General features: G+C 41.4%; 1 protein-coding gene across 1 annotated transcript in view; it reads right to left on the reverse strand.

Annotated features, from left to right (window-relative positions):
- SLC28A3 (solute carrier family 28 member 3) overlaps window positions 1–22519 on the reverse strand; it is a 74950-nt gene that overhangs the window by 32740 nt on the left and 19691 nt on the right. Inside the window, exons 2-7 of the mRNA XM_004715978.2 lie at window positions 16616–16711; window positions 12648–12730; window positions 9470–9561; window positions 6305–6494; window positions 4919–5063; window positions 357–470 (exon numbers count right to left, since the gene is read on the reverse strand). Coding sequence (XP_004716035.1) covers window positions 357–470; window positions 4919–5063; window positions 6305–6494; window positions 9470–9561; window positions 12648–12730; window positions 16616–16711 — 720 coding nt within the window. The remainder of the gene's footprint in view (window positions 1–356; window positions 471–4918; window positions 5064–6304; window positions 6495–9469; window positions 9562–12647; window positions 12731–16615; window positions 16712–22519) is intronic.

Below are 22519 nucleotides of genomic sequence, written 5' to 3' on the forward strand. Positions count from 1 at the left end.
ACTAAACCTATAAATATAGGCTCATAGATCTATTTCCCCATCCTCATATAAATATATTTGCATATGTACATGCTTGCAGGACTATTCAAGAAGTTTGATGCCCTTGGGCAAGAGGAAGGGGGATAGAGGGATAGAGGAATGGCTTAGTGAAAATATGGGGGAGGGACAGTAAAAATATTAATGAATAAGCTAAACAGATGAACTCTTTCTGTGTAAATAAAATTGCCCCGCTCAGGCTATAGATTCAAACTTTGGGCTAAATAAAAAAGACAAGGAAACCTGTCTGACAGGCTGAGGATTACATCCAAATGTTAAAACCATCATAAAAGCCAGGTGTTCTTGTAAGCCAGACTTACCTGAACTTGCTTGCCCAACCAATCAAAAGCCACAAATCCAGGGTTTGTTCTCAGAATTAAGAGCCCCAAAAGGAACTGTAACCCAATACCCCAAAAAACAGGTCTCCAGTACACCTATGGCAAAGATCAAGAAAGATATTTTGTGTTAGAATAAGGTCAATTCTGAGGGGCGTACATGCTCAGGTCACTGTTTCCTGAAAGCAAACAAGAGGCCTGCAGAAGGCTCAGATGCTACCTGTGAGCCACCTTTTTAGGAAAACCAAATTAGCCACGAGTAGAGGACTATGACAGAATCCGTCAAATCCATTCCCAGAGGCAATGGAATCCAGGCAAAAGCCATTTTACTGGAGGACCAAGATTCCTCACCAAGAGTCCCATCTCCTTTGATTCCTGTGGCACAGTGGGTTCTGAATTGGGTTTGAACTCACCAATCACCCTGGTAGGAAGATGAGACTTTCTGCACCCACAAACATTTATAGCTTCGGAAACTCTGAGCAGCTCCCCTCTGTTCTGTAGGGACATCAGGGGTTGGAAAAACAGGAGCCCTGGTGGCACAGTGGGTTATGTGAGGCTTTCTATTCCCACAAAAAGGTGTATCCTCGGAAGCCACAGGGACACTTCTACCCTGTCCTGTCACTTTGAGTTGGAATTGACTTGATGGCAGGGGTGCATCGGAAATGAATAAGATCTGAAAAACTCAGGCTTGCACTTCAAAGCTGCCAGCCCCAGAGGAAATATGTGACCATTACATCATGGTAAAATAACAGACACAAAGAGTAGTCTTAGAAGGGACATTAAGGGAAGAAGGAACTGGCCTTCCTTGTCATTCAGTAAATATAAGGCACATGTAATTATTTCTGGAAATGGAGAGGCAGAACATAATTTCTCTTTGTGTCCAAGGATTGACAATCAGACAATTTGTAAGTGAATTAAGTGGAATTCAGTCCTGTGGAGTAGCTTACATTTCATGGTGAAAGGAGCCAATTAACTCTGATGCAGACCCAGCTGAGAGCAGAGGTAAGGGGCAACCTGCTTTTATTGGTGCTGAGATGAGTGGCTTGCAAAGGATTGTGGGATTGTGCCACAGGAAACAATGGAGTTGGTCAATGGAACAGAGCAAAGAATTTGAATCATATCTGGTGACTGTGGTCTCTCAACAACATAGATTTTCTTAGGTCAAACTTTTTGACGGTAAAAACCTAGACTTCCCTGTTGCTGAGTTGTACGTGAAATCTTCATGGCCTCAGAATTCTCTGGTATATAATTGGTTAGGGTTTGCAGAACAAAGATGAGAATTGGATGCATTGTGAGCAAAGTTGCTAAATGAAATTAATGACATGTTTGGAGTAAAAATGTCTGTATTACAAAATGGAAATTTGATAAGCTGCAGAATTGAGTGACAGAATATTATATTATTTATTAGTCTGCGGGAATCTGGATCAAAGTGGATGGCCTTTGTGTGTGTCCCTGAGCTTGATGTAGGGTACATGTACATGAACAGAAATTGGAAAGAATATCTCATGGGTTGTGTAAGTGGAAAATTACTGAGAATGAAAAATGTAAGGGATGATACTGTGTAGGTTTGGGAAGACTGGTACCTTAACCCTTCTAAATCTCATTAACAACCTAAACTGAGAATCTGGAGTGTCCTCCCCGCAAGAAAAAAAAGAAAGAAAAAAGCTAGAATTTCACTGGACAGAGCAAAGCTTTTGTAATACACATTTTCCCCGCTAAGTGAGCATCCAGCAACTCACTCTGAGCTAGTGCACCCAGTGGCATCACCTGGGAAAATTCTCTCTGGTCACAGTGAATTGTTTTCATAAAAACAGTTTCTCTTCAACATTTTTTTTCCTTCTGTGATGGCTAATTTAAGAGAACAGCATTTGGCTATGAAATTTTGTTTCCAGAGAGGGTAGGGTGGAAAGGGGGAACTGATTACAAGGATCTACATATAACCTCCTCCCTGGGGGATGGGCAACAGAAAAGTGGGTGAAGCGAGACGTTGGATAGTGTAAGATATGACAAAATAATAATTTATAGATTATCAAGGGTTTATGAGGGGGGTGGGAGCGGGGAGGGAGGGGAAAAATGAGGAGCTGATGCCCGGGGCTTAAATGGAGAGCAAACGTTTTGAGAATGATAAGGGTAAAGAATGTAGAAATGTGCTTTTTACAATTGATGTATGTATGGGTTGTGATAAGAGTTTTATGAGCCCATAATAAAATGATTAAAAAAAAAAAGAATAGCTGAGAGGAAGATATGGGTCTGATGTGGTTCACTCTTCATGGAGTATGACACGGGCACTGTGGCTTTCTAAGATTTCTCAATGTTGTATGACTCTGTCCATTCATCTAGCACCATGAATTTATTTCTTTGTCGTCACAAACAGAGCTTGAGTGTTTATCAGAGAGGCAGATGTGTAGGAGAGATCCTGGCATGTGGGTGGGTGTGGTAGTTAGATGATCTATTGTCAACTTGAGACTATTATGAGTGAAGGGGTGTTTAGCCTGTCAATCAGGTCGTAGCTTGATGACCTCATTTGGAGGTGCTAAGGAGATAAATAGCTTATTGGAGGCCAGATACACTCTCTCCCTGGGAGAGATTCCTGATGACAAGCCTGATGGAGCTACATTGATAGAGCCAGAGCCCTGGAGTCATGTGGAGACCCACGTCAGTGCTGAGATGATTCTACCACCACTGGATCCACATGACTTTCTACACACTAGTCCATGATCTTCCTGCCTTCAGCCTCAATGAATGGCTGCGTAAGTTGAAAGAGGAATTTATGGGCTAGTATCGACATATGGGGTAAGATCAGACTTATGGACTTGATCTGGACTGGGCTGGGATATTTTCTTAATATACAATTGCTCTTTGATATAAAGTCCTCTCTTACACACACACACACACACACACAAAGAAATTTTGTTTTCTGCTTGGGAAAAATGCCGCAGACTATGGGAAAAAGTCGTTTCCCATCCGAGTGGTTTTTTTTGTTTCAAAAAAGGTGAAATGTCAACTGATGACAAACCTTGTTCTGCACATGCATCAACTTCCAGAATGGATCAAAATGTCAACTTGTAGTGCATTTGTAGTTTGTTCCACCAGGTCAGACTATTAATCAAGCTTTCTATTTAGTGGTTCTGAAAATATTGTGTAACAGTGTGTGACAAAAAAGGCCTGATTTGTGGCAGACTTGGGGGGTGGGGAGGCCTTGTTTTGCTACCACAACAATGCACCTCCTCACACAACCATCTCAGTGAGCCAATTTTTGGCAGAAAAACAGCATGCCTCTCTTGCTCCAAGCAAGATCTTGCTCCCTGCACCTTCTTTTTATTTCCACAAATGAAGAGGGACATGAAAAGACAGCGATTTGATGACTTAGAAGAGGTGAAGAAAAAACAAGGCAGGTGCACATCTAAATAGATGAGTTTGAAAAATGTTTCCAAGAATGGAATTGCAGATTTGACAAATGTATTAAGTGCAATGGGGAGTACTTTGAAGGTGATAAAGTTGTATTGTTAAAAAAAAAATTTAATACATCACTTTGAAAAAATATTTTGTTCTTTTTTGGGGGGGTTTCCCCCATGTATGAAGAAAAATTTGGCATCAGAATCAGAGGAAGACTCATTAACAACTTGAAATATGCAGATGATACAACCTTGCTTGCTGAAAGCTAAGGGGGCTTGAACCAGATCAAAGACTTCTGTAGAGATTATACCTCAACATAAAGAAAACAAACAAACAAAATCCTCACAAATGGACCAATAAACAACATCAAGATAGATGATGGAGACAAAATGAAGTTGTCAAGGATTTAACTTTATTTGGATCCATAATCAATACCCATGGAAGCAGCATTTAAGAAATGAAACAACATATGGCATTTGGAAAATCTGCTGCAAAAGTCCTTTTCAAAGTGTTAAAAAGCCCATATGTCACTTTGAAGACTAAGTTGCTCCTGACCCACGCCATACTTTTTTTTTTGCCACACATTTTTAAAACATCACATATGCATATAAAAACGAGGTGATGAATAAAGAAGATTTAAAAAGAATCGATGCCTTTGAATTATGGTGTTGGAGAAGAATAGTAAATATACTATGAACACCAGAATAATTTCTGACTGGAAGAAACAAAGGCAGGATGCTCCCTAGAAGGGAGGGTGGTGAGAACTTGTCTCATGCACTTGGTATGCGTTAGCAGGAAGGATAGGCCTCCTGTAAAATGAGACTGCGTTTGGTAAAGTAGTGGGCCAGCAAAAAAGAGGAAGGCCCTCAGAGAGATGGACTGACACAGTGACTGAAGGATGAGTTGGAAAATAAAGGGACTATTGAGGACAGCCCAGGACAGGGCGGTTTCCTTCTCGGTACCCAGGGTCAATGTGAGTCCGAACGGACTCAGCGGCACCCAGCAACAACAACAAGGTAAGACTAACAGTGAATAATATGGAGATTCTCTCACAAGAATTATCTTGAGCAAGTTATATGGGATAAGAAGAGAAACCCCCAAACAAACCAAACCACCACAACAAACTCCAAAATGTCCAGTTTCATACTTACTCTGTTGGGGTATTTGGAAAATACAAATACCAGGAGGATGTACAGTATAAGGCCACCAAAAGACACCAGCTGCTGTTGGCCCAACTTGGCTGTGTCAAAGATCAGCCAGAAAATCACTGCCAGGATCAGTGAACTCCAAATCACCCTAAGAGAATGAGAAAGGAGGCATTGACGTCATTTGTTGTCCTAACTTGGAAAAGAGAAACAAACTGTCATGGAGCTTAAACTACTCAGTACTATTAGCAACAGGAACATGCTCTGGCAGCAGGAAGTTGCAGTTCTAGAAACTGTACTACACACTCTTTTGTTGTGGTTACCAAGGCAAACAGCCAAAGAGGTAAGCGATGCATCTCCCTTGATCCACCATGGGGTGTTTTCCTTTTCTCAGATTAGGGACACAAGTTGTGTTGTACTAAGCTGTGCTTTACATTCGAACTGACCCCTGGAATTGAGGTCATGAACATATAACATAAAGTCAAGCAAACTTGTATTTTAATGATTTCCACTACATGGTACTACGTTAGCTGAAAATGAAGGAATAAATCATAAAGGAAAGGAAAGACAGAACTGATTACATTCAAGAAGGACTTGTGCATGCCAATGGAACTTAAAATATGTAAGTAAGAAGGTAGGGCCACTGGCATCCCATGCCCAGCTACCAGGGATGACCGATACTCCATGCCATAGATAGATACAGAAGATGGCTCCCCCATCCCTACCCCCCACATGTTCCAGAACTCTTGGACCTCAAGGCTATACAAAACCATCAGAGAGGAATAAAGGTGTAAGAGATAAACAGGCTGCTGTAGCGTTAATTTTAACTCATGGTGACTCCATGTGAGTGAGAGTGGAACTGGGCTCCACTGGGTCTCCAAAGGCTGATTTTCTGGAAGCAGGTCACCAGGTGCCTCTGGGTGACTGTGAATCGCCATTCTTTTTGTTAGCAGATGTGTGTGTTCCTTGCATCACATGGGACTTCACTTAGGAGGAAATCCTTGCACTGCTCTATTTTCTTAAAATAATTTAAATATATTTCTTTAAAATAATTTAAATATATTTTATTTACTTATTTTTTTTTAACAACTACTTGAATGACAAGTACATCGTTTTCTCTTTAATGTGGAAATTATTAAATTACGATCTTTGGGACATTTGATCACAGTTGCATTTGAAACCTGGAGGGGCAATTGAACACAATCATTGCCTTATTTTGGCCTTGATTTCCTCTTTATAAAATGAAGGTGTTACAAAACAAATTCTTTCTAGGCAGTTTCTAACTTCCATACCCTGTAGGTGGGGGAAACTAACAAAGGACTGATTTTGGAACAGTGCTGGAAAAAAATTAAGATGCCTCTCCACTGGAATAAAAGAACCAACTGCATTTACCACTTCAGCCAGAACCAATGCTGGTTCAGAAGTCTTCTTCCCGGAGACAGGAGCTCATCAAGTCGATCTGCATATTTAGCCATCAAGGAATCCCAGACAAGAAAGAAGATGACCAATGCAGTGATCACAAAGAGAGGAAGGGCTCTATGAAAATTCAACACACAAGCTGCAATCACCATTGCCAGGTAACCTGTGAGGAAACCAATGCAGATACAGCATCATCAACACAGCCTGCAACATGCCCTCCCTGGAGCGCCCACCTGCCACTCACTGCACTCGAAAAGAGAGGGGTGATAAAACCACAGTGAATGCAGAAGTACTCTTGCCAGGGCTATTAGCACTGCTGATTAATTCATTTGGTATTTGGGGTGTGTGTGTGTGTGTTTGCCTTTAAAGCAAGTCTCCAATGTTCTCACAAGGAATGCTAGAAAGGCAGGGGTGAGGTCTTTTTCTTATAAAACCTTTGGAGTTCCTGAGTTATGATGCTCTGTCACTGGGCCTGGCAGTCAGCCTCAGCAAGTGAGCAACTGCCACAAGTCAAGGGGGAATGGTTTTTCTGATTTGTGGTTCAGGTTTGGCCTAAACTTGAATCAGGTAATACAAGGGGGCTTCCAAAAGTTTTGTGGGAAGATCCTATTTTACTCCCTGTTTTCACTGATGATTTCTTTTTAATCATTTTATTGGGGACTCATACAACTCTTTTTTTTTTTTTTGGCCTTGAATTTTTTTTTTTAATGTGGGAACACTGTTGGTGTTCTTTTTTAAAAATCATTTTATTAGGGGCTCATACAACTCATCACAATCCATACACACATCAATTGTGTAAAGCGCATTTGTACATTCATTGCCCTCATCATTCTCAAAACATTTCCTCTCCACTTAAACCCCTGGCATTACGTCCTCAATTTTCCTCTCCCTCCCCGCTCCCTCCTCCTCCATGAGCCCTTGATAATTTATAAATTGTTATTTTGTCATATCTTGCCCTGTCCGACGTCTCCCTTCACCCACTTTTCGGTTGTCCATCCCCCAAGGAGGAGGTCACATATAGTTCCTTGTAATTGGTTCCCTCTTTCCTACCCACTCTCCCTCTACCCTCCCTGTATCACCACTCACACCATTGGTCCTGTAGGGCTCATCCGCCCTGGATTCCCTGTATTTCCAGTTCCTATCTGTACCAGTGTACATCCTCTGGTCTAGCCAGACTTGCAAGATTGAATTCGTGTCATGATAGTGGGAGCAGGGAGGAAACATTTAGGAACTAGAGGAAAGTTGTATTTTTCATCGTTGTTACATTGCACCCTGACTGGCTGGTCTCCTCCCTGAGACCCCTCTGCAAGGGGATCTCTAGTGGCCTATTAATGGGCTTTGGGTCTCCACTCTGTACTCCCCCCATCATTCACTATGGTAAGGTTTTTTGTTCTGATGATGCCTGATACCTGATCCCTTCCACACCTCGTGATCGCACAGGCTGGTGTGCTTCTTCCATGAGGGCTTTGTTGCTTCTGAGCTTGATGGCCGCTTGATTACCTTCAAGCCTTTAAGACCCCAGACGCTATACTTTTTGATAGCCGGGCACCATCAGCTTTCTTCACCACATTTTCTTATTTACCCGCTTTGCCTCCAGCGGTTGTGTCGGGAAGGTGAGCATCATAGAATGCCAATGTAATAGAAGAAAGTATTCTTGCGTTGAGGGAGTACTTGAGTGGAGGCCCAATGTCCTTCTGCTATCTTAATACTAAACCTATAAATATAGGCTCATAGATCTAGTTCCCCATCCTCATATAAATTCTAATGGAAGAATTGGGACCATTACCAAGGTGGTGCTTTCAAAGAAGAGATTCTGGCATAAGAAAAATAGGGCTTCTTTATGGGAGGTCAACATTGAATGACATACAACCCACCGAAGTCCCTTGCCTGGAGCAAGGGTTAATGGTACTCTATGGTCCACGGGTGAACTTTGTCCTGTCACTTGTTTTGGTAAATACAATTATACTGGAAAATATCTGAAGCAAGTGATTCATGCATTGCACTGGCTCTTTGGCTGCCTTCACTTACAGTTGCAGAGTTGTGTAGTTTCCATCTTTTGGCCAATTAAGCCTAAGTTTTAAAAAAGCATGTGGTCCCCTGTTTTGGATGTCTAGGTAGTTTGTGGGGTTCAGAACCCTGGACCATGTCTGTGGACCCTGGGGGTAGTGTTTATGTCTTCAGCGTTCTTGAATGTGGACTCTGAACCCCTTTGTTTGGAGGGAGAGAAGCAAACAAGAGGCATTTTCATCTGTTAAGCGAGCACTGTCCTGGTGGTGTTACTGTGTCTGCTAATTGAAAGGGTGGAGGTTGGAGGCCACCTGGAGACACCTCAGAAGAAAGGTGTGGTGTCTTCTTCCGCACCGGCACCCAGTGGGAGCCGCAGGGCACCCAGCTGTGCTCTGAAACACGTGGTGGCTGCAGGAGTTGGAGGCGACTTGGTAACCCCGCCGTGGCCCTGCCTCCAAGGCAAGAGAAGCAGGCGGGATGCTCGCAGCCTCTTTATGTTATGTTTTAAAAATAGCATCATCTATCAATTGTTCACATTCCCCTCTACAATTAGTTTTTTACCTTATGAGTTAACACCATGCCTCCCTAGAAAAAGAAAAGAAAACTAACCCCCCAACTCCCAAACTCACTGTCATTGAGTCCACTGCATCTCATAGCAACCCTACTGGACAGAGTAGAACTGCCCCTTTGGTTTGTATTTCCAGCCTGTAAATCTTTCCAGGCACAGAAAACCACCTGGTAGGCTCGAACTGCCACCTTCTAACCACTATGCCACCAGGGTGATTCCAAGTCTTCAAGATACTTAAAAATTACTTACTTTCTGAATTTGTGTTAACTAATCCACCCTCTCAAATCTACATTATAATAACAACCTCTATATGAGCTATGAGGGTAGATAATTCAGAAAAATTAGCTGCTGGTTTATAATTAGGATAAAAAGAATGAGTTGCCTAGGTATCTCATGCAGAGTCCCAAGACCCAGGGTCTTTGTGACTACCCTTCCTCTTTCCTTCCATAATCCATTGAGATCTGGAAGGAGGAGAGGTTTCGCATCTTTCCACTCAAAGCTAACTAATATTTGGGAGATTCCCAAAGAGAGACATGGGTTTCCCCATTCCCTTTTTTCCTCACCTGCTAATAAAATGCCCCAGAAGATATTCTTAAGAGTGGTTCTGTGTTTCTTATAAATTCCACAAACGGCATCATATTTCTTTCCCAGATACCTGCAACAACATAAAAGCAAAATGGTCCACAGAAGTAAATCCCCCAAACAAAACACAAATGGGCGTACTAAGGCTCGGTTTGATGGTTGGCTTTGGAAAACACACCACACAAATTCATGAAATGCTACACTCTACAAACTAGGAATGGGAAGGGCTCATTTCTATTTTAGAATAAATTTTGGGTCAACACTATTGAATGAACAAGTCAAGCCCAGAGGTGCGTAGAGGGTCCGAAAATGTGCTTCTAGGAACAGAGCAGGGGAGATGAATAACTAGCAAAAAGCTGAAAGGAATTACAGAAGAATAAGGTTTCTATTTAATAAGGGTTATAAAATTTTTATTTAAAAAAATTGAAAACCCAACAAACTTGGTCATCCCCTTGATTCCATGAAATTCTGGCAAGTTGGTGCCTCTCTGTCCTTGAGGATCACCTTCTTCAATTTAAGCTGAATGCTTGAAATGTGAAGTGAAGTTTTGTGGATGTGAGGGCTTTTTACCATTGGGTTGTAAAATGTCTTTTTGTTGGCATGTTCTCACTTCCATCAGGGGCTTTGCTACAGGGTTGATGAGTAGCATGTGAGCAATATCACCACTTTTCTCCTAGGTTGAGTAATGTTCATAGCCACCAGAAGTAAGTATGAAGAGGGCCCAGGGGCTTACTCACAATTACTGTCCTGTCTTACTCTTACTCTTAAAATGTTCCTGGTCTCCTCCACACCTGAACTGAAACTTGGCTACCTTGTAGGTTCTCTTAATCTTCATCACCCACCTCAGACACAAGCTTTGACTTCTCCTAATGAAAGGGATCTACTTGCTCATTTAGTCTTTGCATTGCCAAGTTAGCATTTCTCTAACAACCACTTCACATTTCATTTCGATGCCTCTCAATCTCCAGAATTTGATTCAGCCCATAGCTGGGAGACATCCTCTCTGCTGATTAATGACCCCACTTTCCTTCCTCTGGGGCAATCATGGCAACATATCCAAATCTTCAAATTTCAGGGCCCATCTCCAGAACTTAGCTTCTATGAAGCCTTCTTCGATCTCCTTGGACTGAAGCATTCTTTTGCTCTTTTACTATCTTGTTTGATTGTATTTTTTTATGAAGCCATGGCTGATTATAACCTCTTGGAAAAGAGGTATCTGTAAGCCTCAGAGAACCAGGAGTAGAACTTTGGCCATGAAGGTGCTCAACATTGATTGAATAGATCAATGCAATGGGAGGATATTTCACTTATCTCGGACAGTACTTTGCAACCATGATTGGGATCTCTTGCGGGTTATGGAGTCCACATAACTCATGATAATCATCATTAAACAAAACAAAGCATAACAAAAACCAAGCTTCCTTCCATAGAGTCAATGTTGACTCACAGCAACCCTACTGGACAGCATAGAACTGCCCCAGTGAGTTTCTGAGACTAATTGTTTGTGGGAGTAGAAAGCCCTGTCTTTCTCTCACATTAAACAAAAAACGAAAAGGAAACATTAGCATCTATCACATATAGCAATAACAAGCATTGCTTCTGAAAAGTTTCATTGTTTTTTTTAGTATTGACAATTAGAAATACTACACTAGAAGATATTGGAGGCATGAACATGTAGTGAAGATTAAATTTTTCATGGTTCAATGTAGGAAAAGTGAATGTTGCTTTATCCTGTTACTGATTCATATTAAAAATACCAAGGGTAGAGGGTGATATTTAATAGAGCACGTCTGTTAGGTTGTAATTACTAGATTTTTAAATTGCAGCAAATATGTGCAGTCCATTACTGCAATTGGATTCTGGATAAAGTGACAGGAAATAGACATTTGGACTATTTAGTTATCAAGAGTGAGCAATTCCCTACCTCCTGGTGGTTGGTTAGGTCCCATTAGCTAAGTGTAACCTGAGTACCTCTGACCACCCCAGGGGATTTCTCAGCCTCCACTGTCCTTCTGAGACTCATGAAGGATGAACTTGAGCTCAGGGTTCTGAGGTGGGTGGTCGATATTCTTGATAATGTCTGTGCAACAAGAGCCACAACCCAATTCAGCAAAAGCATCTCAGAGAAGTGGAGACTTAAATAAAATTTAAATAGAAATTTAAAAACAGGACCAATTTTGTAATGTTAAGGTAGAATGTCAGACAACATTGGATTAGGATTTGTAGAATCTGAATTTATAATCTAATTCTATTTGTGGGTAAATCCTTCCCTGAGCTTCATTTTCCCTGGCCAGACAAATGGACATGATCGTGTCTTTCTTACTCCTGTTGTTGTAAGGACTTGGAGGGTATTGTGGATAGAATTGTGCCCCTGCACTATAGGTAAGATGAAGTACTGTTAGTATGATCCTGTTTGGAAATAGTTTTTCTTTTGTTATGTCATTGAGGTTATACCAGAGTAGGGTGGGCTCTAAATTCAGTCCCTTCTGGTTAATGTTTTATACAAAGAGCAGAATAAATACAAAGACACACACATACCATGTGAAGATTTCTCTACACGCCAAGGAATGCCAAGGTGTGCCTGGCACTTCCATGAAAAAAGACTTTCTGAGAGCTGGTGCTGATTTGGACTTCTAGTCTCCCAAACTATGAGACACTATATTTCTCTGAGCTACCATTTGTGAGATTCATCTTCGTTACAGTAGCACTCGGTAACTAAGACTGAGTGCTTTTAGAATACTATAAGATAAGAAGATCTTTTTTGGGGGATTAAAGTGAATTGAATTTTGAGAAACTAATTGCTTATTGATTGGCATTAAGAAGATTAATTCATTGAGATGATTAATTCAATACTTCCGCATGACAGGGAGCAATTACTGGGTACTTCACACCTTTAAGTAGAGACTGTCCTGGGTAAAGTGAAATCTTGTATCTTGGCTTCCCAGGATATTAGTGGCTTGAATTGGCCACATTGTTTGTCCCAGAGCTTCACTATTTTTCCCCCCCCTGGAAAATGGCATTGGTTAGATAGTGGGAAGGGAAATTGGTGTGGTAATCTTCTCTAATAAATCATAATTGCTGTTAAAAATTAGGAAAGGATAAAGTGGCAAAATCTAATAGAAGGTTGGTGTGGCTCTGTCTCTGGTTTAAAAACCATACCCTTTACGATGCACATCTTCATTGTCTTCTATATTCTCTATGTCTTTTGGAGAATCTTGCTCAACGTTGATGCACTCCTCCCCCTGGAAATGGAACATTAGAACAAAGATGGTGTAGTAGTTACATAATCTGGTGTCAACTTGAGACTATTAAAAGCGAACGGGTATACTTTAGCCTGCCAATCAGGTCGCAGCTTGATGACCTCATTTGGAAGTGCTATGGAGATAAATAGCTCACTGGAGGTCAGACTCACAGTCTGCTTTGTCTTCCTGCTGACAAGACACATGGAGCTACGCGGATGGAGCTAGAATCCTGGATCTGGAGGAGTCACATGGATGCCACACCAGTGCTTATTCCACCGTCACGGGATCCACAAGACTTTCTACCATTGGCTTGAGATCCCCCTGCATTCGCATCATTGCCTGTGTTGTGTGAGTCTGAAGAGGAGCTAATGTCAGACTTATGGACTTGATGTGAACTGGGCTGGGATGTTTCTCATTACACAGTTACTCTTTTGATATAAAGCTCTTTCTTATATACATTGAGTGTCTATAAATTTGTTTGTCTGGTTAACTGGACTAACACAGATGGAAAAATTAAAATTCTGGGCAAAATGTACTCCAAACTCCTATGCTTAGAAAAGATAGTTCAAAATATTCTTTTAAATAAGATTGCTATTATTGTCTGCTGCACACTATTTCCCCCTTGTTGTTGTTAAGTGCTGTCAAGTAATTTCTGACTCACAGTGACCCCTATGTATAGGAGAACAAAATGCTGCCTGGTCCTGCACCATCCCCCCAATTGTTCTTACATTTGAGCCCATTGTTGCAGCTACTGTGTTAATCCATCTTATAATCATAAAAGCTCAGCATCACACTTAGCTCCCCATTTCCTTCCAAAGAAGCCAATGGTATTTTCTTTCAGGAATGGCTCATATGTCTGCTTTTTGTTCCTGTCTTTACTGCCATCATTCAACACTAACTCTGTTTCCAGGCAAGTGCTAAAGTAAGTTAATAGCAGGGGCCATATAAATCTCCCTTTATGTTCTGCCAGCAACAGTTTTGAAAGGACAATATTAAAACTGGTTTTAATTTCTGGCTGTACGCAGCTTTGTCTGCAGATGTGACCACTAGCTCAGCACCTTCAAGGCCCAATAAACACCCCATTGGAACCTACAGTCCTGCTATCAGTGGTCTAAGAAGAACTATTTCCTCTGTTTTGATAGCAAGAGATCTAATGACTTGCATGAGTTATATGGATGGACCACCTCTCTGAGTCATCTTTCTAGGTGAAGTGTGAGCTCTCAAGTATCCACAACCCATCTCGCTTCCAGGATGACACAGAAGACCTCCTATTGCCTCCATTTTCCAATAGTATTTCAAGCAACCTTTTGAGACACTGAGCAACGATAAGAAATCCTAGAGAGGAAAATATCTATAGCTACCTATATGTATCTGTATCTCAATTCTGAACATGTTCTAAGAGGCATAATACCAAATCTCAACTTTTCATTTTTGGCAGCTCCAATGTGACTTTTGATTCACTTTACTTAACATAAAAATTTAGTGTTATAATGCTTTTGAGTGGAAAGGATTCTCATCTAGTCCATTGATGTCAAACTCTGTTATGTTTCTGACTCAGCTACCTTCTTTTTTCTGGGCTGGACCCAAAAAACCAGGAAAGTAGAGGACAATGGGCCAGAAGATAGCTGAGCCCAAGCTTTACCTTCTAAGGACAGGGTGGAGATGTGAGTTACAATTTTCTTGCATGTACTATCTAGCATGACCAATAGTTTGGCAGCTGTTCAATTTAGATCAGTGCTTTCCAAAGTGGATGATACTACGACCTGGGGAAGCACTGGGACAATTCAGGGACCCTGAAAAAGCAGATGCCTACACTTTACCCTGGATTATGGGCTACAGTACGAAAGGTTTTAATTGGCAGTGGGGCACTGAGTAACTTTTTTTTTTTTTAATGAAAAGGAGCGGTAGACCAAATAAGTTTGGGAAACTATGATTGAGATGATTTATTGTTGCTTGATAGTGAAATTGCCCAAAATTACCTGCTATCTATGGGATGTCTGAGAGAAAGAACTTTCTTCTCCTGTAAAGAGCTACAGTCTCAGAAATCACAAGGACAGTTCTACCCTGTCCTGCAGGGTCACTATGAGTTGGGAGCAACTCAATGTCAGTGAATGATGGGATGTCCAGCACTATTATTGATTACTCTTTTGTTTACTGCATAGTAGTTAGTCACATGAACACTTTTTATAATAAACTAATTGAGATAGCTGCCAAAGAACATGTATACCATGATTTCCAAGACAGGTAATACACATGTGGGTAAATGTTTGCATGAAAATAATGGAAGATGATATTCCAAGATGTTGAGTGCTTATTTTTATTTCTCCTCAGGTAATTTGTTATTTTATACATTATACTACTGTAACATTGTCCAACATTTCTACCAGTTATTCTTTTATAAAGAAACCTTGGTGGTGGTGTGGGTTAGGCAGTGAGCTTCTAACCGCAGGTCAGAAGTTCAAAAACCCACCAACTGCTCAATGAAAGATGAGGGTGTCTGTCCCCTTAAAGATTTAGACTTGGAAACCCTATGCTGCTATTGTTAGGCACCATGGAGTTGGTTCTGACCCATAGGGACCCTATGTACAACAGAACAAAACACCGCTCAACACTGCATCATCTTCACAATTGTTCCTTTGCCCAACATTGTTGCAGCCACTGTGCTAATCTGTCTTCTTAAGGTACTTCTTTATCATTGCCCCTGCACTTTAGCAAGCATGATGTCCTCCTCCAGGGACGGGTCTCTACTGGTAACATACCCAAAGTATTTAAGATGAAGCCTTGCCATCCTTGCCTTTCAGGACCACTCTAGCCTTCTTCCAAGACAGATCAGTTTGTCCTTTTAGCAGTCATGGTACCTTCAATACTCTTCTCCAGCACCATAATTCAAATGCATCGACGCTTCTTTGGCCTTCTTTATTCAATGTCCAGCTTTCACATGCGTATGAGGCAATGAAAAATACCATGTGTTGGGTAGGTTCACCTCAGTCCTCAAAGTAACATCCTTGATTTTCAGTTCCCCAAAGAGGTTTTGTGCAACACATTTACCCAATGCAACATCTTTTGATCTCATGACTGCTGCTTCCATGAGCAGTGATTTTGGATCCACGCAAGATGAAATCCTTGACAATTTCCACCTTTTGTCCATTTCACTTGCTGATGAAGATCAAGGATGGCAGCCTTCAGTATCGATTACAAGTCAAAGTAAGGAAGAATGACATCCTCCCAACTGGACCAATAGGGAACATCATGATAAATAGAAACTTGACGACATTTGGTTTGGTTTGGGTAATCTTGTATAATGTGAAAACTTCTCCCCCCAAATGACACAAACTCCCCACAATGAATAGCAAATACAAGACATTCAGAATTGCTTTGTAAGGGATTTGCTACATAGATGATTTGCTCATTTTTCATTCTGCAGATGGAATCGTACCCCTAACCTGGACAAGTGGCATTGTGTGGGTGGAGATGAGATGGCAGAGGACATTGTCCCCCCAGGGACAACTAAGGAGCCCTCATGAATCTAGGGAGTGGTGGAACACAGTTTTAGAACCACATCTTGGAGCCTTCTCTTGTCTGACAAAAGGATCTTCAGATACTTTTGTTTATTTTAAAACTTTTTACCTTGCAATGAGCTTGAGATCTGTCCCAGTGGAGTGCCAGAGAAAGCCTTCCCATCCAGAAACTTTGATATATAAAACCCAAACTTCTTTGTCTGGGCATGTGTTTTCTTCACGTTTCTGACTTACACACTCTAATTGCTATTTAACTCATTCCTCTGCATGCGGCTGCGAGCACGCTTTCCGTTCCTGCTGTTTTTAGGTGCAGGCAGCGCAGCGGTTTCTGTGGTTTACGCCTCTACTCACGGCGATGCAGTCGCACCTGCTTGGGGTCTCCAGAATCTCCCCTTCGCACAGCTCTGCTCCTTCGTGCATTATTCCCTGGTGTGTTTTGGTCTTCAGGAATGTCTTCCTCATTCTAAGGTAAAGAAGAAATTGCAAAAAATAAAATGTCAGAACAAAGAAAACTAGAGCAAAACAAAACAAATCAAAACTCATTCCATTCATGATACAAAGGACAAGCAAAGAGTAGAAGTTCCTGATTTAAGTATTAGCTAATGGCTCTTGGGCTCATGAACAAATACAAATGAGTTTTGTTCTGATAGAGAAGACCTGTGCAGGCCAACTTGAGGGCAATTGACCTTGACCGTGTCACAGAAAGGATTTCCAGGAGGTGGAGTCAAGATCGATAATGAAGTTTGTTTGCCTTGTGTTTTTAAGCCACATAAGTACATGGGGTCACTAGGAGGCAGATCTGGTTTGATTAGCAACTAGCAGCACCAATAAAAGGCCATGTACGTTTTCAGTAAGTGGAGTTTCCTTTCTAGCACACCACATAGGTTTTCACCTAGAAAAATTCAATGTATAAAGCAAAATACAGGAAACCTCATTTCCGGCTGGATAGCTTTATTCTTTGATGCTGCATCGTGGCATGTTGGAAGTGTGTTTCTTTGATTTAAAGCAAGTTCTGGTAGTCAAGACCAGACACCAGACGGCTTCTTTCATAATGCCGCCTCGGGTCTATTTTAGGGAACTGGGTAAAGTTCACTGATGGCGGGGTTCCTGCGTCCCTAGCTGCTGTTTCCAGATAAGGCAACAATTTGGTTCATTTCACTTTTATCTCTTTTGGGTTCTACTCTTTCTTCCTCTGCAGGATAGAGATGGGGCTTTCTACTCCCCCAAAGAGGAACAGTCTTGGAAGAGCACAGGGCAGTTCTACCCTGTCCTGCAGCGTGAGTATGAGCTGGCATAGGCTCGATGGCAGTGAGTGAGTGGCTCTTGCTCCCATTGCATTGCAAGTCTGTTAGTGGAAGCTTGCATATTGATTGGATTTTGAGCAGATTTGGAAGAGAAGCGTGGTGAGCCCTGAAAACCAGTCCATGAAAACCCTGAGGATCACAATGGTTCAATCCACAAATGACCATGCAGAGGGACCAGCCAGTATATTGCTTGTCTGTTCTTGGGTTGGCATGACAGCAGCTGACAACAAAATTCAAATAAGGTAACCAGTAAATGATATTAAGGTGTTCCTATACCTTTTTAACGTAATGCCTCCTGTTATCTCCATTATCTGTAGGATTGGTTATCTTTAGTGAATTAGTGATTTTAATGTTGTACTAATGCTAATTACTCCCAACCGATGCAGTACCTCTGGGTACTTGATGTAAGAAGATAGGGTGTATGTGCACATGATGAAAAAAACATATAGAGACTATAGATATGAGTCACACATACACCATATACATATATATGCACACATATAAACACACATATGTAGGGGTTTCAAAAATCCTACTATCTTTTAATTCCATTTTTAACAAACTTTTAGAAGTCACATTATATACATTTGTCGGTGAATACCAGGGGTGCATTTACTCTCTTCCCACCTTTGGAAATGCTGGCATTTGCACTCATATAAAGTTAAACATAAAATTAAGCACGTTTGTAGACAAGCAGAACACGGCTCTTCTACATCACGTGTGATAAAGATCTAGTCTCTTCATATCAAACGCAGTTCCAAGGCTCTGGAGCTTTCACAGTTCCTTCCAGAACCCTGACTGGTAGGTATTACCTGGCTCCATTATGAACTTCAGCTTCTTGGTGCTGATGATTCCTGCCACCTGGTGGCAGAATCTGGAATTTACTTAAGGGACGGACTGTGTGTGTGTGTGTGTGTGTGTGTGTGTGTGTGTGTGTGTGTGTGTTTATCCTCTCATGCACACTTGGTGGTGGGGCAGGAAGAGTGGACACTCCTTCAGATTGCAGCAAGAGCATCTATCAATGTATGCAGCTTGTGTGACTTCACCATTTCACTCCTGTCCTTTCAGGAAGAACAATGTCTCCTAATTGAGCATTTCCAATAGAAACAATGAGGTGGTGTGGGTTGTTGACTGGTGCCTAAAAAGGGCCCTTAAGATACCCTGTTTCCCCGAAAGTAAGACATCCCCCCAAAATAAGACCTATGTACAGTTTGCCTCTCGCTGAAATATAAGGCATCCCCCCCAAAATACGACCTCTCTGAAAATAAGGCCCCCCCCAAAAGCTACCCTAACTCTGGACTGCAGACCGTAGCGGCGGGCACCGCAGCCGCAGCTCACTGTTGGCCGCAGCACAGCCAGAACAGACAGGAAGTGCGATAGCAATAAACAATAAACAATAAATGTGTACCATATTCTTCTTCATGGAAAAATATGATATCCCCTGAAAATAAGACCTAGCGCATCTTTGGGAGAAAAAATTAATATAAGACACTGTCTTATTTTCCGGGAAAGAGTGTATTTGTATCTTGACTTCTCAGATTGAAATCTTTGTAATTCACCAAGCAAATTCAATTGCCATCCAGTGGATTCTGGCTCACAGCCACTCCATGAGACAGGGTTGACCTGCTCCCTTGCGTTTCTGCGGCTGCGCATGGGAGTAGGGGCAGAAAACCATTTCTTCCGATGGAACAGCTACTGGGTTTGAGCCACTGACCTCGAGGCGAGCAGCTCCGTGCATAAACTACAATGCCACCAGGGCGTCCTTACATAATCACAACCGAAGTCATTGCCATCGAGCTGATTTCAACGCAGTGACCTGACATGGGGTTTCCCAGGCTGCAGATCACTGCAGGCACAGAGAGCCTCAACTTTCTCCGTTTTGACCAAGGACCTTGTAGTTAGCAATCCAATGCTTACCCTGCAATGTCACCAGGGCGCCTCCATTATATTAGAGGGGGAGCGTAATTACCTTTTAGCCTCTTACCTCTAGCCTAGAATTCTAGAAATCCGATTTCTAGATACTTTATATACTTACTACTATGACTGTGTTCTCCTCCCCGTTGCTCTGTGGAAGGGTAAGAACGCTTGTGGCTGTTGTACAGAAATATTTCAAGGCAGTTTATAGCAACTGATACCCAGCTTCTATAGAACATTGCATAATTTTCTTCTTGTGTAGACTATGAGAAATCAAAGGAAGGAATATTAAAACATGTGACTATTCTTAGGATGATATTTGATTAGGATTACAATCAGAATGTTCCATCAATTCCATGGGAAAAACCCCTTCTTGTTAAAATGATTTTTAAAAAACTTTACGTGTGCTTTTGGGCAGGCTGGCATTCTGACGACCAGCTGCTTTGTGGAAAACAAATTATTCTTTGTTTTATGATTCAACTGAAACTTCGGGGTCTCATAATAACCTTGTGACTAATTGTAAAATTTTAACCAAACAGGAAGATTTCCTGTTAGTTCCACAGATTTCCACATAAAAGCCCCCTGAGAAATCCAGTGGTTCAAAGGATATGGTAATTCTATTTTGTGCTGACTGGTCTGAACGGCAGCTCCTCAACATAACGCTCTACTTTTAAATTTAATTATCTTAAAAAATCATTTAATTGGGGGGTTCTTACAGCTCTTATAATATCCCATACATCAATTGAATCAAGCATATTTGTACATAGTTGCCATCATCCCTTCCAGAACATTTTCTACTTGAGCCCATGGTATAAGCTCCTCTTTTTGCCCTTCCCCCACCAACCCTCCCACCCTTGTGAAACTCTCTACTTTTTAATCCTCACAGCATTCTGGAAATTCTTCTTTGATGATTTTCATGGACTTACTTTGGGAAATAGAATGTTGGGTCTTTCTCCCTAGTCTGGCTTAGTCTGCAAGGTCCGCTGATAGCTGTTAAGCATCATAGAAACATGCAAAACATCCACTAACAGATGGGTGAAGGCTGTGCATGAGTCGCACTGGCGGGGAATTGAACGGCATTTCCTGCAGGAAAAGCTAGACTTCTACCAAAGAACCATCCCTGCCTTCTTGTTGACAGTATTAACAGTCACCTGACAGAGTACATATAGGATAAAGATCAAATGATGTGAGATTGCTTTCTCTACTTCTCTAAGAACATCTCACTTACGGTTTAATATTCAAGCCCTCAGAGGCTTAAATGAAGTTATTAACAATACACCTCCAACTTCTCTAACTTGTCTGAGCTTCGTCAAATGATCTAACTTTTCTATAGCCATTTTCTGAAGGTGGAATAGATGAGAACAACTGTATCCTATCATAATTTTAAATTCCAATAAACCACCACCCACGAAAACAAACACCCAAACTCACTGATATCGAGTCCATGAGAACTCATAGTAACGCCATAAGACAGCATAGAATTGCCCTCAGGGGGTCTGAGACAGTGACTTGACAGGAGTAGAAACCCTCATCTTTTCCCCATGGAGCAGTGGGTGTTTCTGATCTGCTCATCTTGTGGTGAGCAGCTCAATGCATAACCACTATGCCACCAATCCTCCGGTTAAGATTCCAATATACCATATAAATAGATGATAGGAAGTGGGATAAACATAAACCGTTGACCTTAGGATCACTGCATTTTAGAATATTGTATTGCATTGTAATTAAAGCATGGGTTCTCCCCCAAACTATTGTTTAGAAATAATCTTTAAGCCTTAAAATAAAAATATATACCCTGAAATCTTATTTAAATAAAATAACAGTTTGGCTTAATCTGTAAAGATTGTTTGCTTTGAGCATTGCGCTCTTTGAAGATCTATATGGGGTTACATTGACAGCACTGGAGAGATTAGAGCAGTGGTTCTCAACCTTCCTAATGCTGCTTCCCTTAATACAGTTTCTCATGTTGTGGTGATCACCAACCATAAAATTATTTTCATTGCTACTGTAATTTTGCTACTGTTATGAATCATAATGTAAATATCTGATATGCAGGATGTATTTTCATTGTTATAAATTTAACATAATTAAAGCACAGTGATTAATCACAAAGCAATATGTAATTCTGTACTGTGAAATATGTGTTTCTAATTATAAGTAAATGAAATTTTGTCTTGAAGCATGGTATAGCATGGGTAACAGTCTTCATCCGGGTACTTGTATGTGGGCCTATCTGCCTGTGGGCAGACCCTCCTGGAGACAGATAGAGGAGTGGTGCCTTGGTTCCTAAGACCATTGGAAATATGTGTTTTCTGATGGTTAGGGGACACCTGTGAAAGGGTCGTTTGATTCCCAAAGGGGTCTCGACTCACAGGTTGAGAACAGCTGGATTAGAGATTATATCTAGGGAATTGTAGAATTGTAGATGTAGGAACTTTTGAATTGACATCCGTTCTGTTGTTTATATTCCCAACAACAACAAAAGCAACATATTTTTTTAAATGTTTGGGTTCCTAGGTCATCAACCAACCAACCAACCAGACAGACAAGCAAACAAACCAACCAAATCCCTTGCTGTAGAATCAATTCCAGTGACTCATCTCTCTCATTGCCATTGGGTCAATGCTGACTCATAGGGATTCCCTGTGGGTTTCCGAGAGTAACTGTTTACAGGAATAGAAAATCCAGTCTTTGTCTCTTGGAGCTGCTAGTGGTTTTGAACTGCTTACCACATGCATCACAAACCAACTCTTAACCACGACACCACCAGGGCACATAGTGGCTCTACATGACAGAGTAGAACTGCCCCACCCACAGGGTTTCCAAGGTTGTAACCTTTATAGAAGCGACATTTTTCTCCCATCGAGTGGCTATTGGGTTTGAACTGCTGACCTTTCAGTTAGCAGGTAAGCATTAAACCATTGCATCAACAGCGTTCCTCTGTGGTTCAAATCCAAGCTGAACTTCTTGAGGCCTCATACTTTATTATATGAGAATGACAATATCACACAACGCTCCTGACTTAGAAACCAACCAACAAACAAACATTGTGA

This window comes from Echinops telfairi, unplaced genomic scaffold (genome assembly GCF_000313985.2).
Source record: "Echinops telfairi isolate 266 unplaced genomic scaffold, ASM31398v2 ScPeMD7_7429;HRSCAF=8467, whole genome shotgun sequence".
NCBI lineage: Eukaryota > Metazoa > Chordata > Mammalia > Afrosoricida > Tenrecidae > Echinops > Echinops telfairi.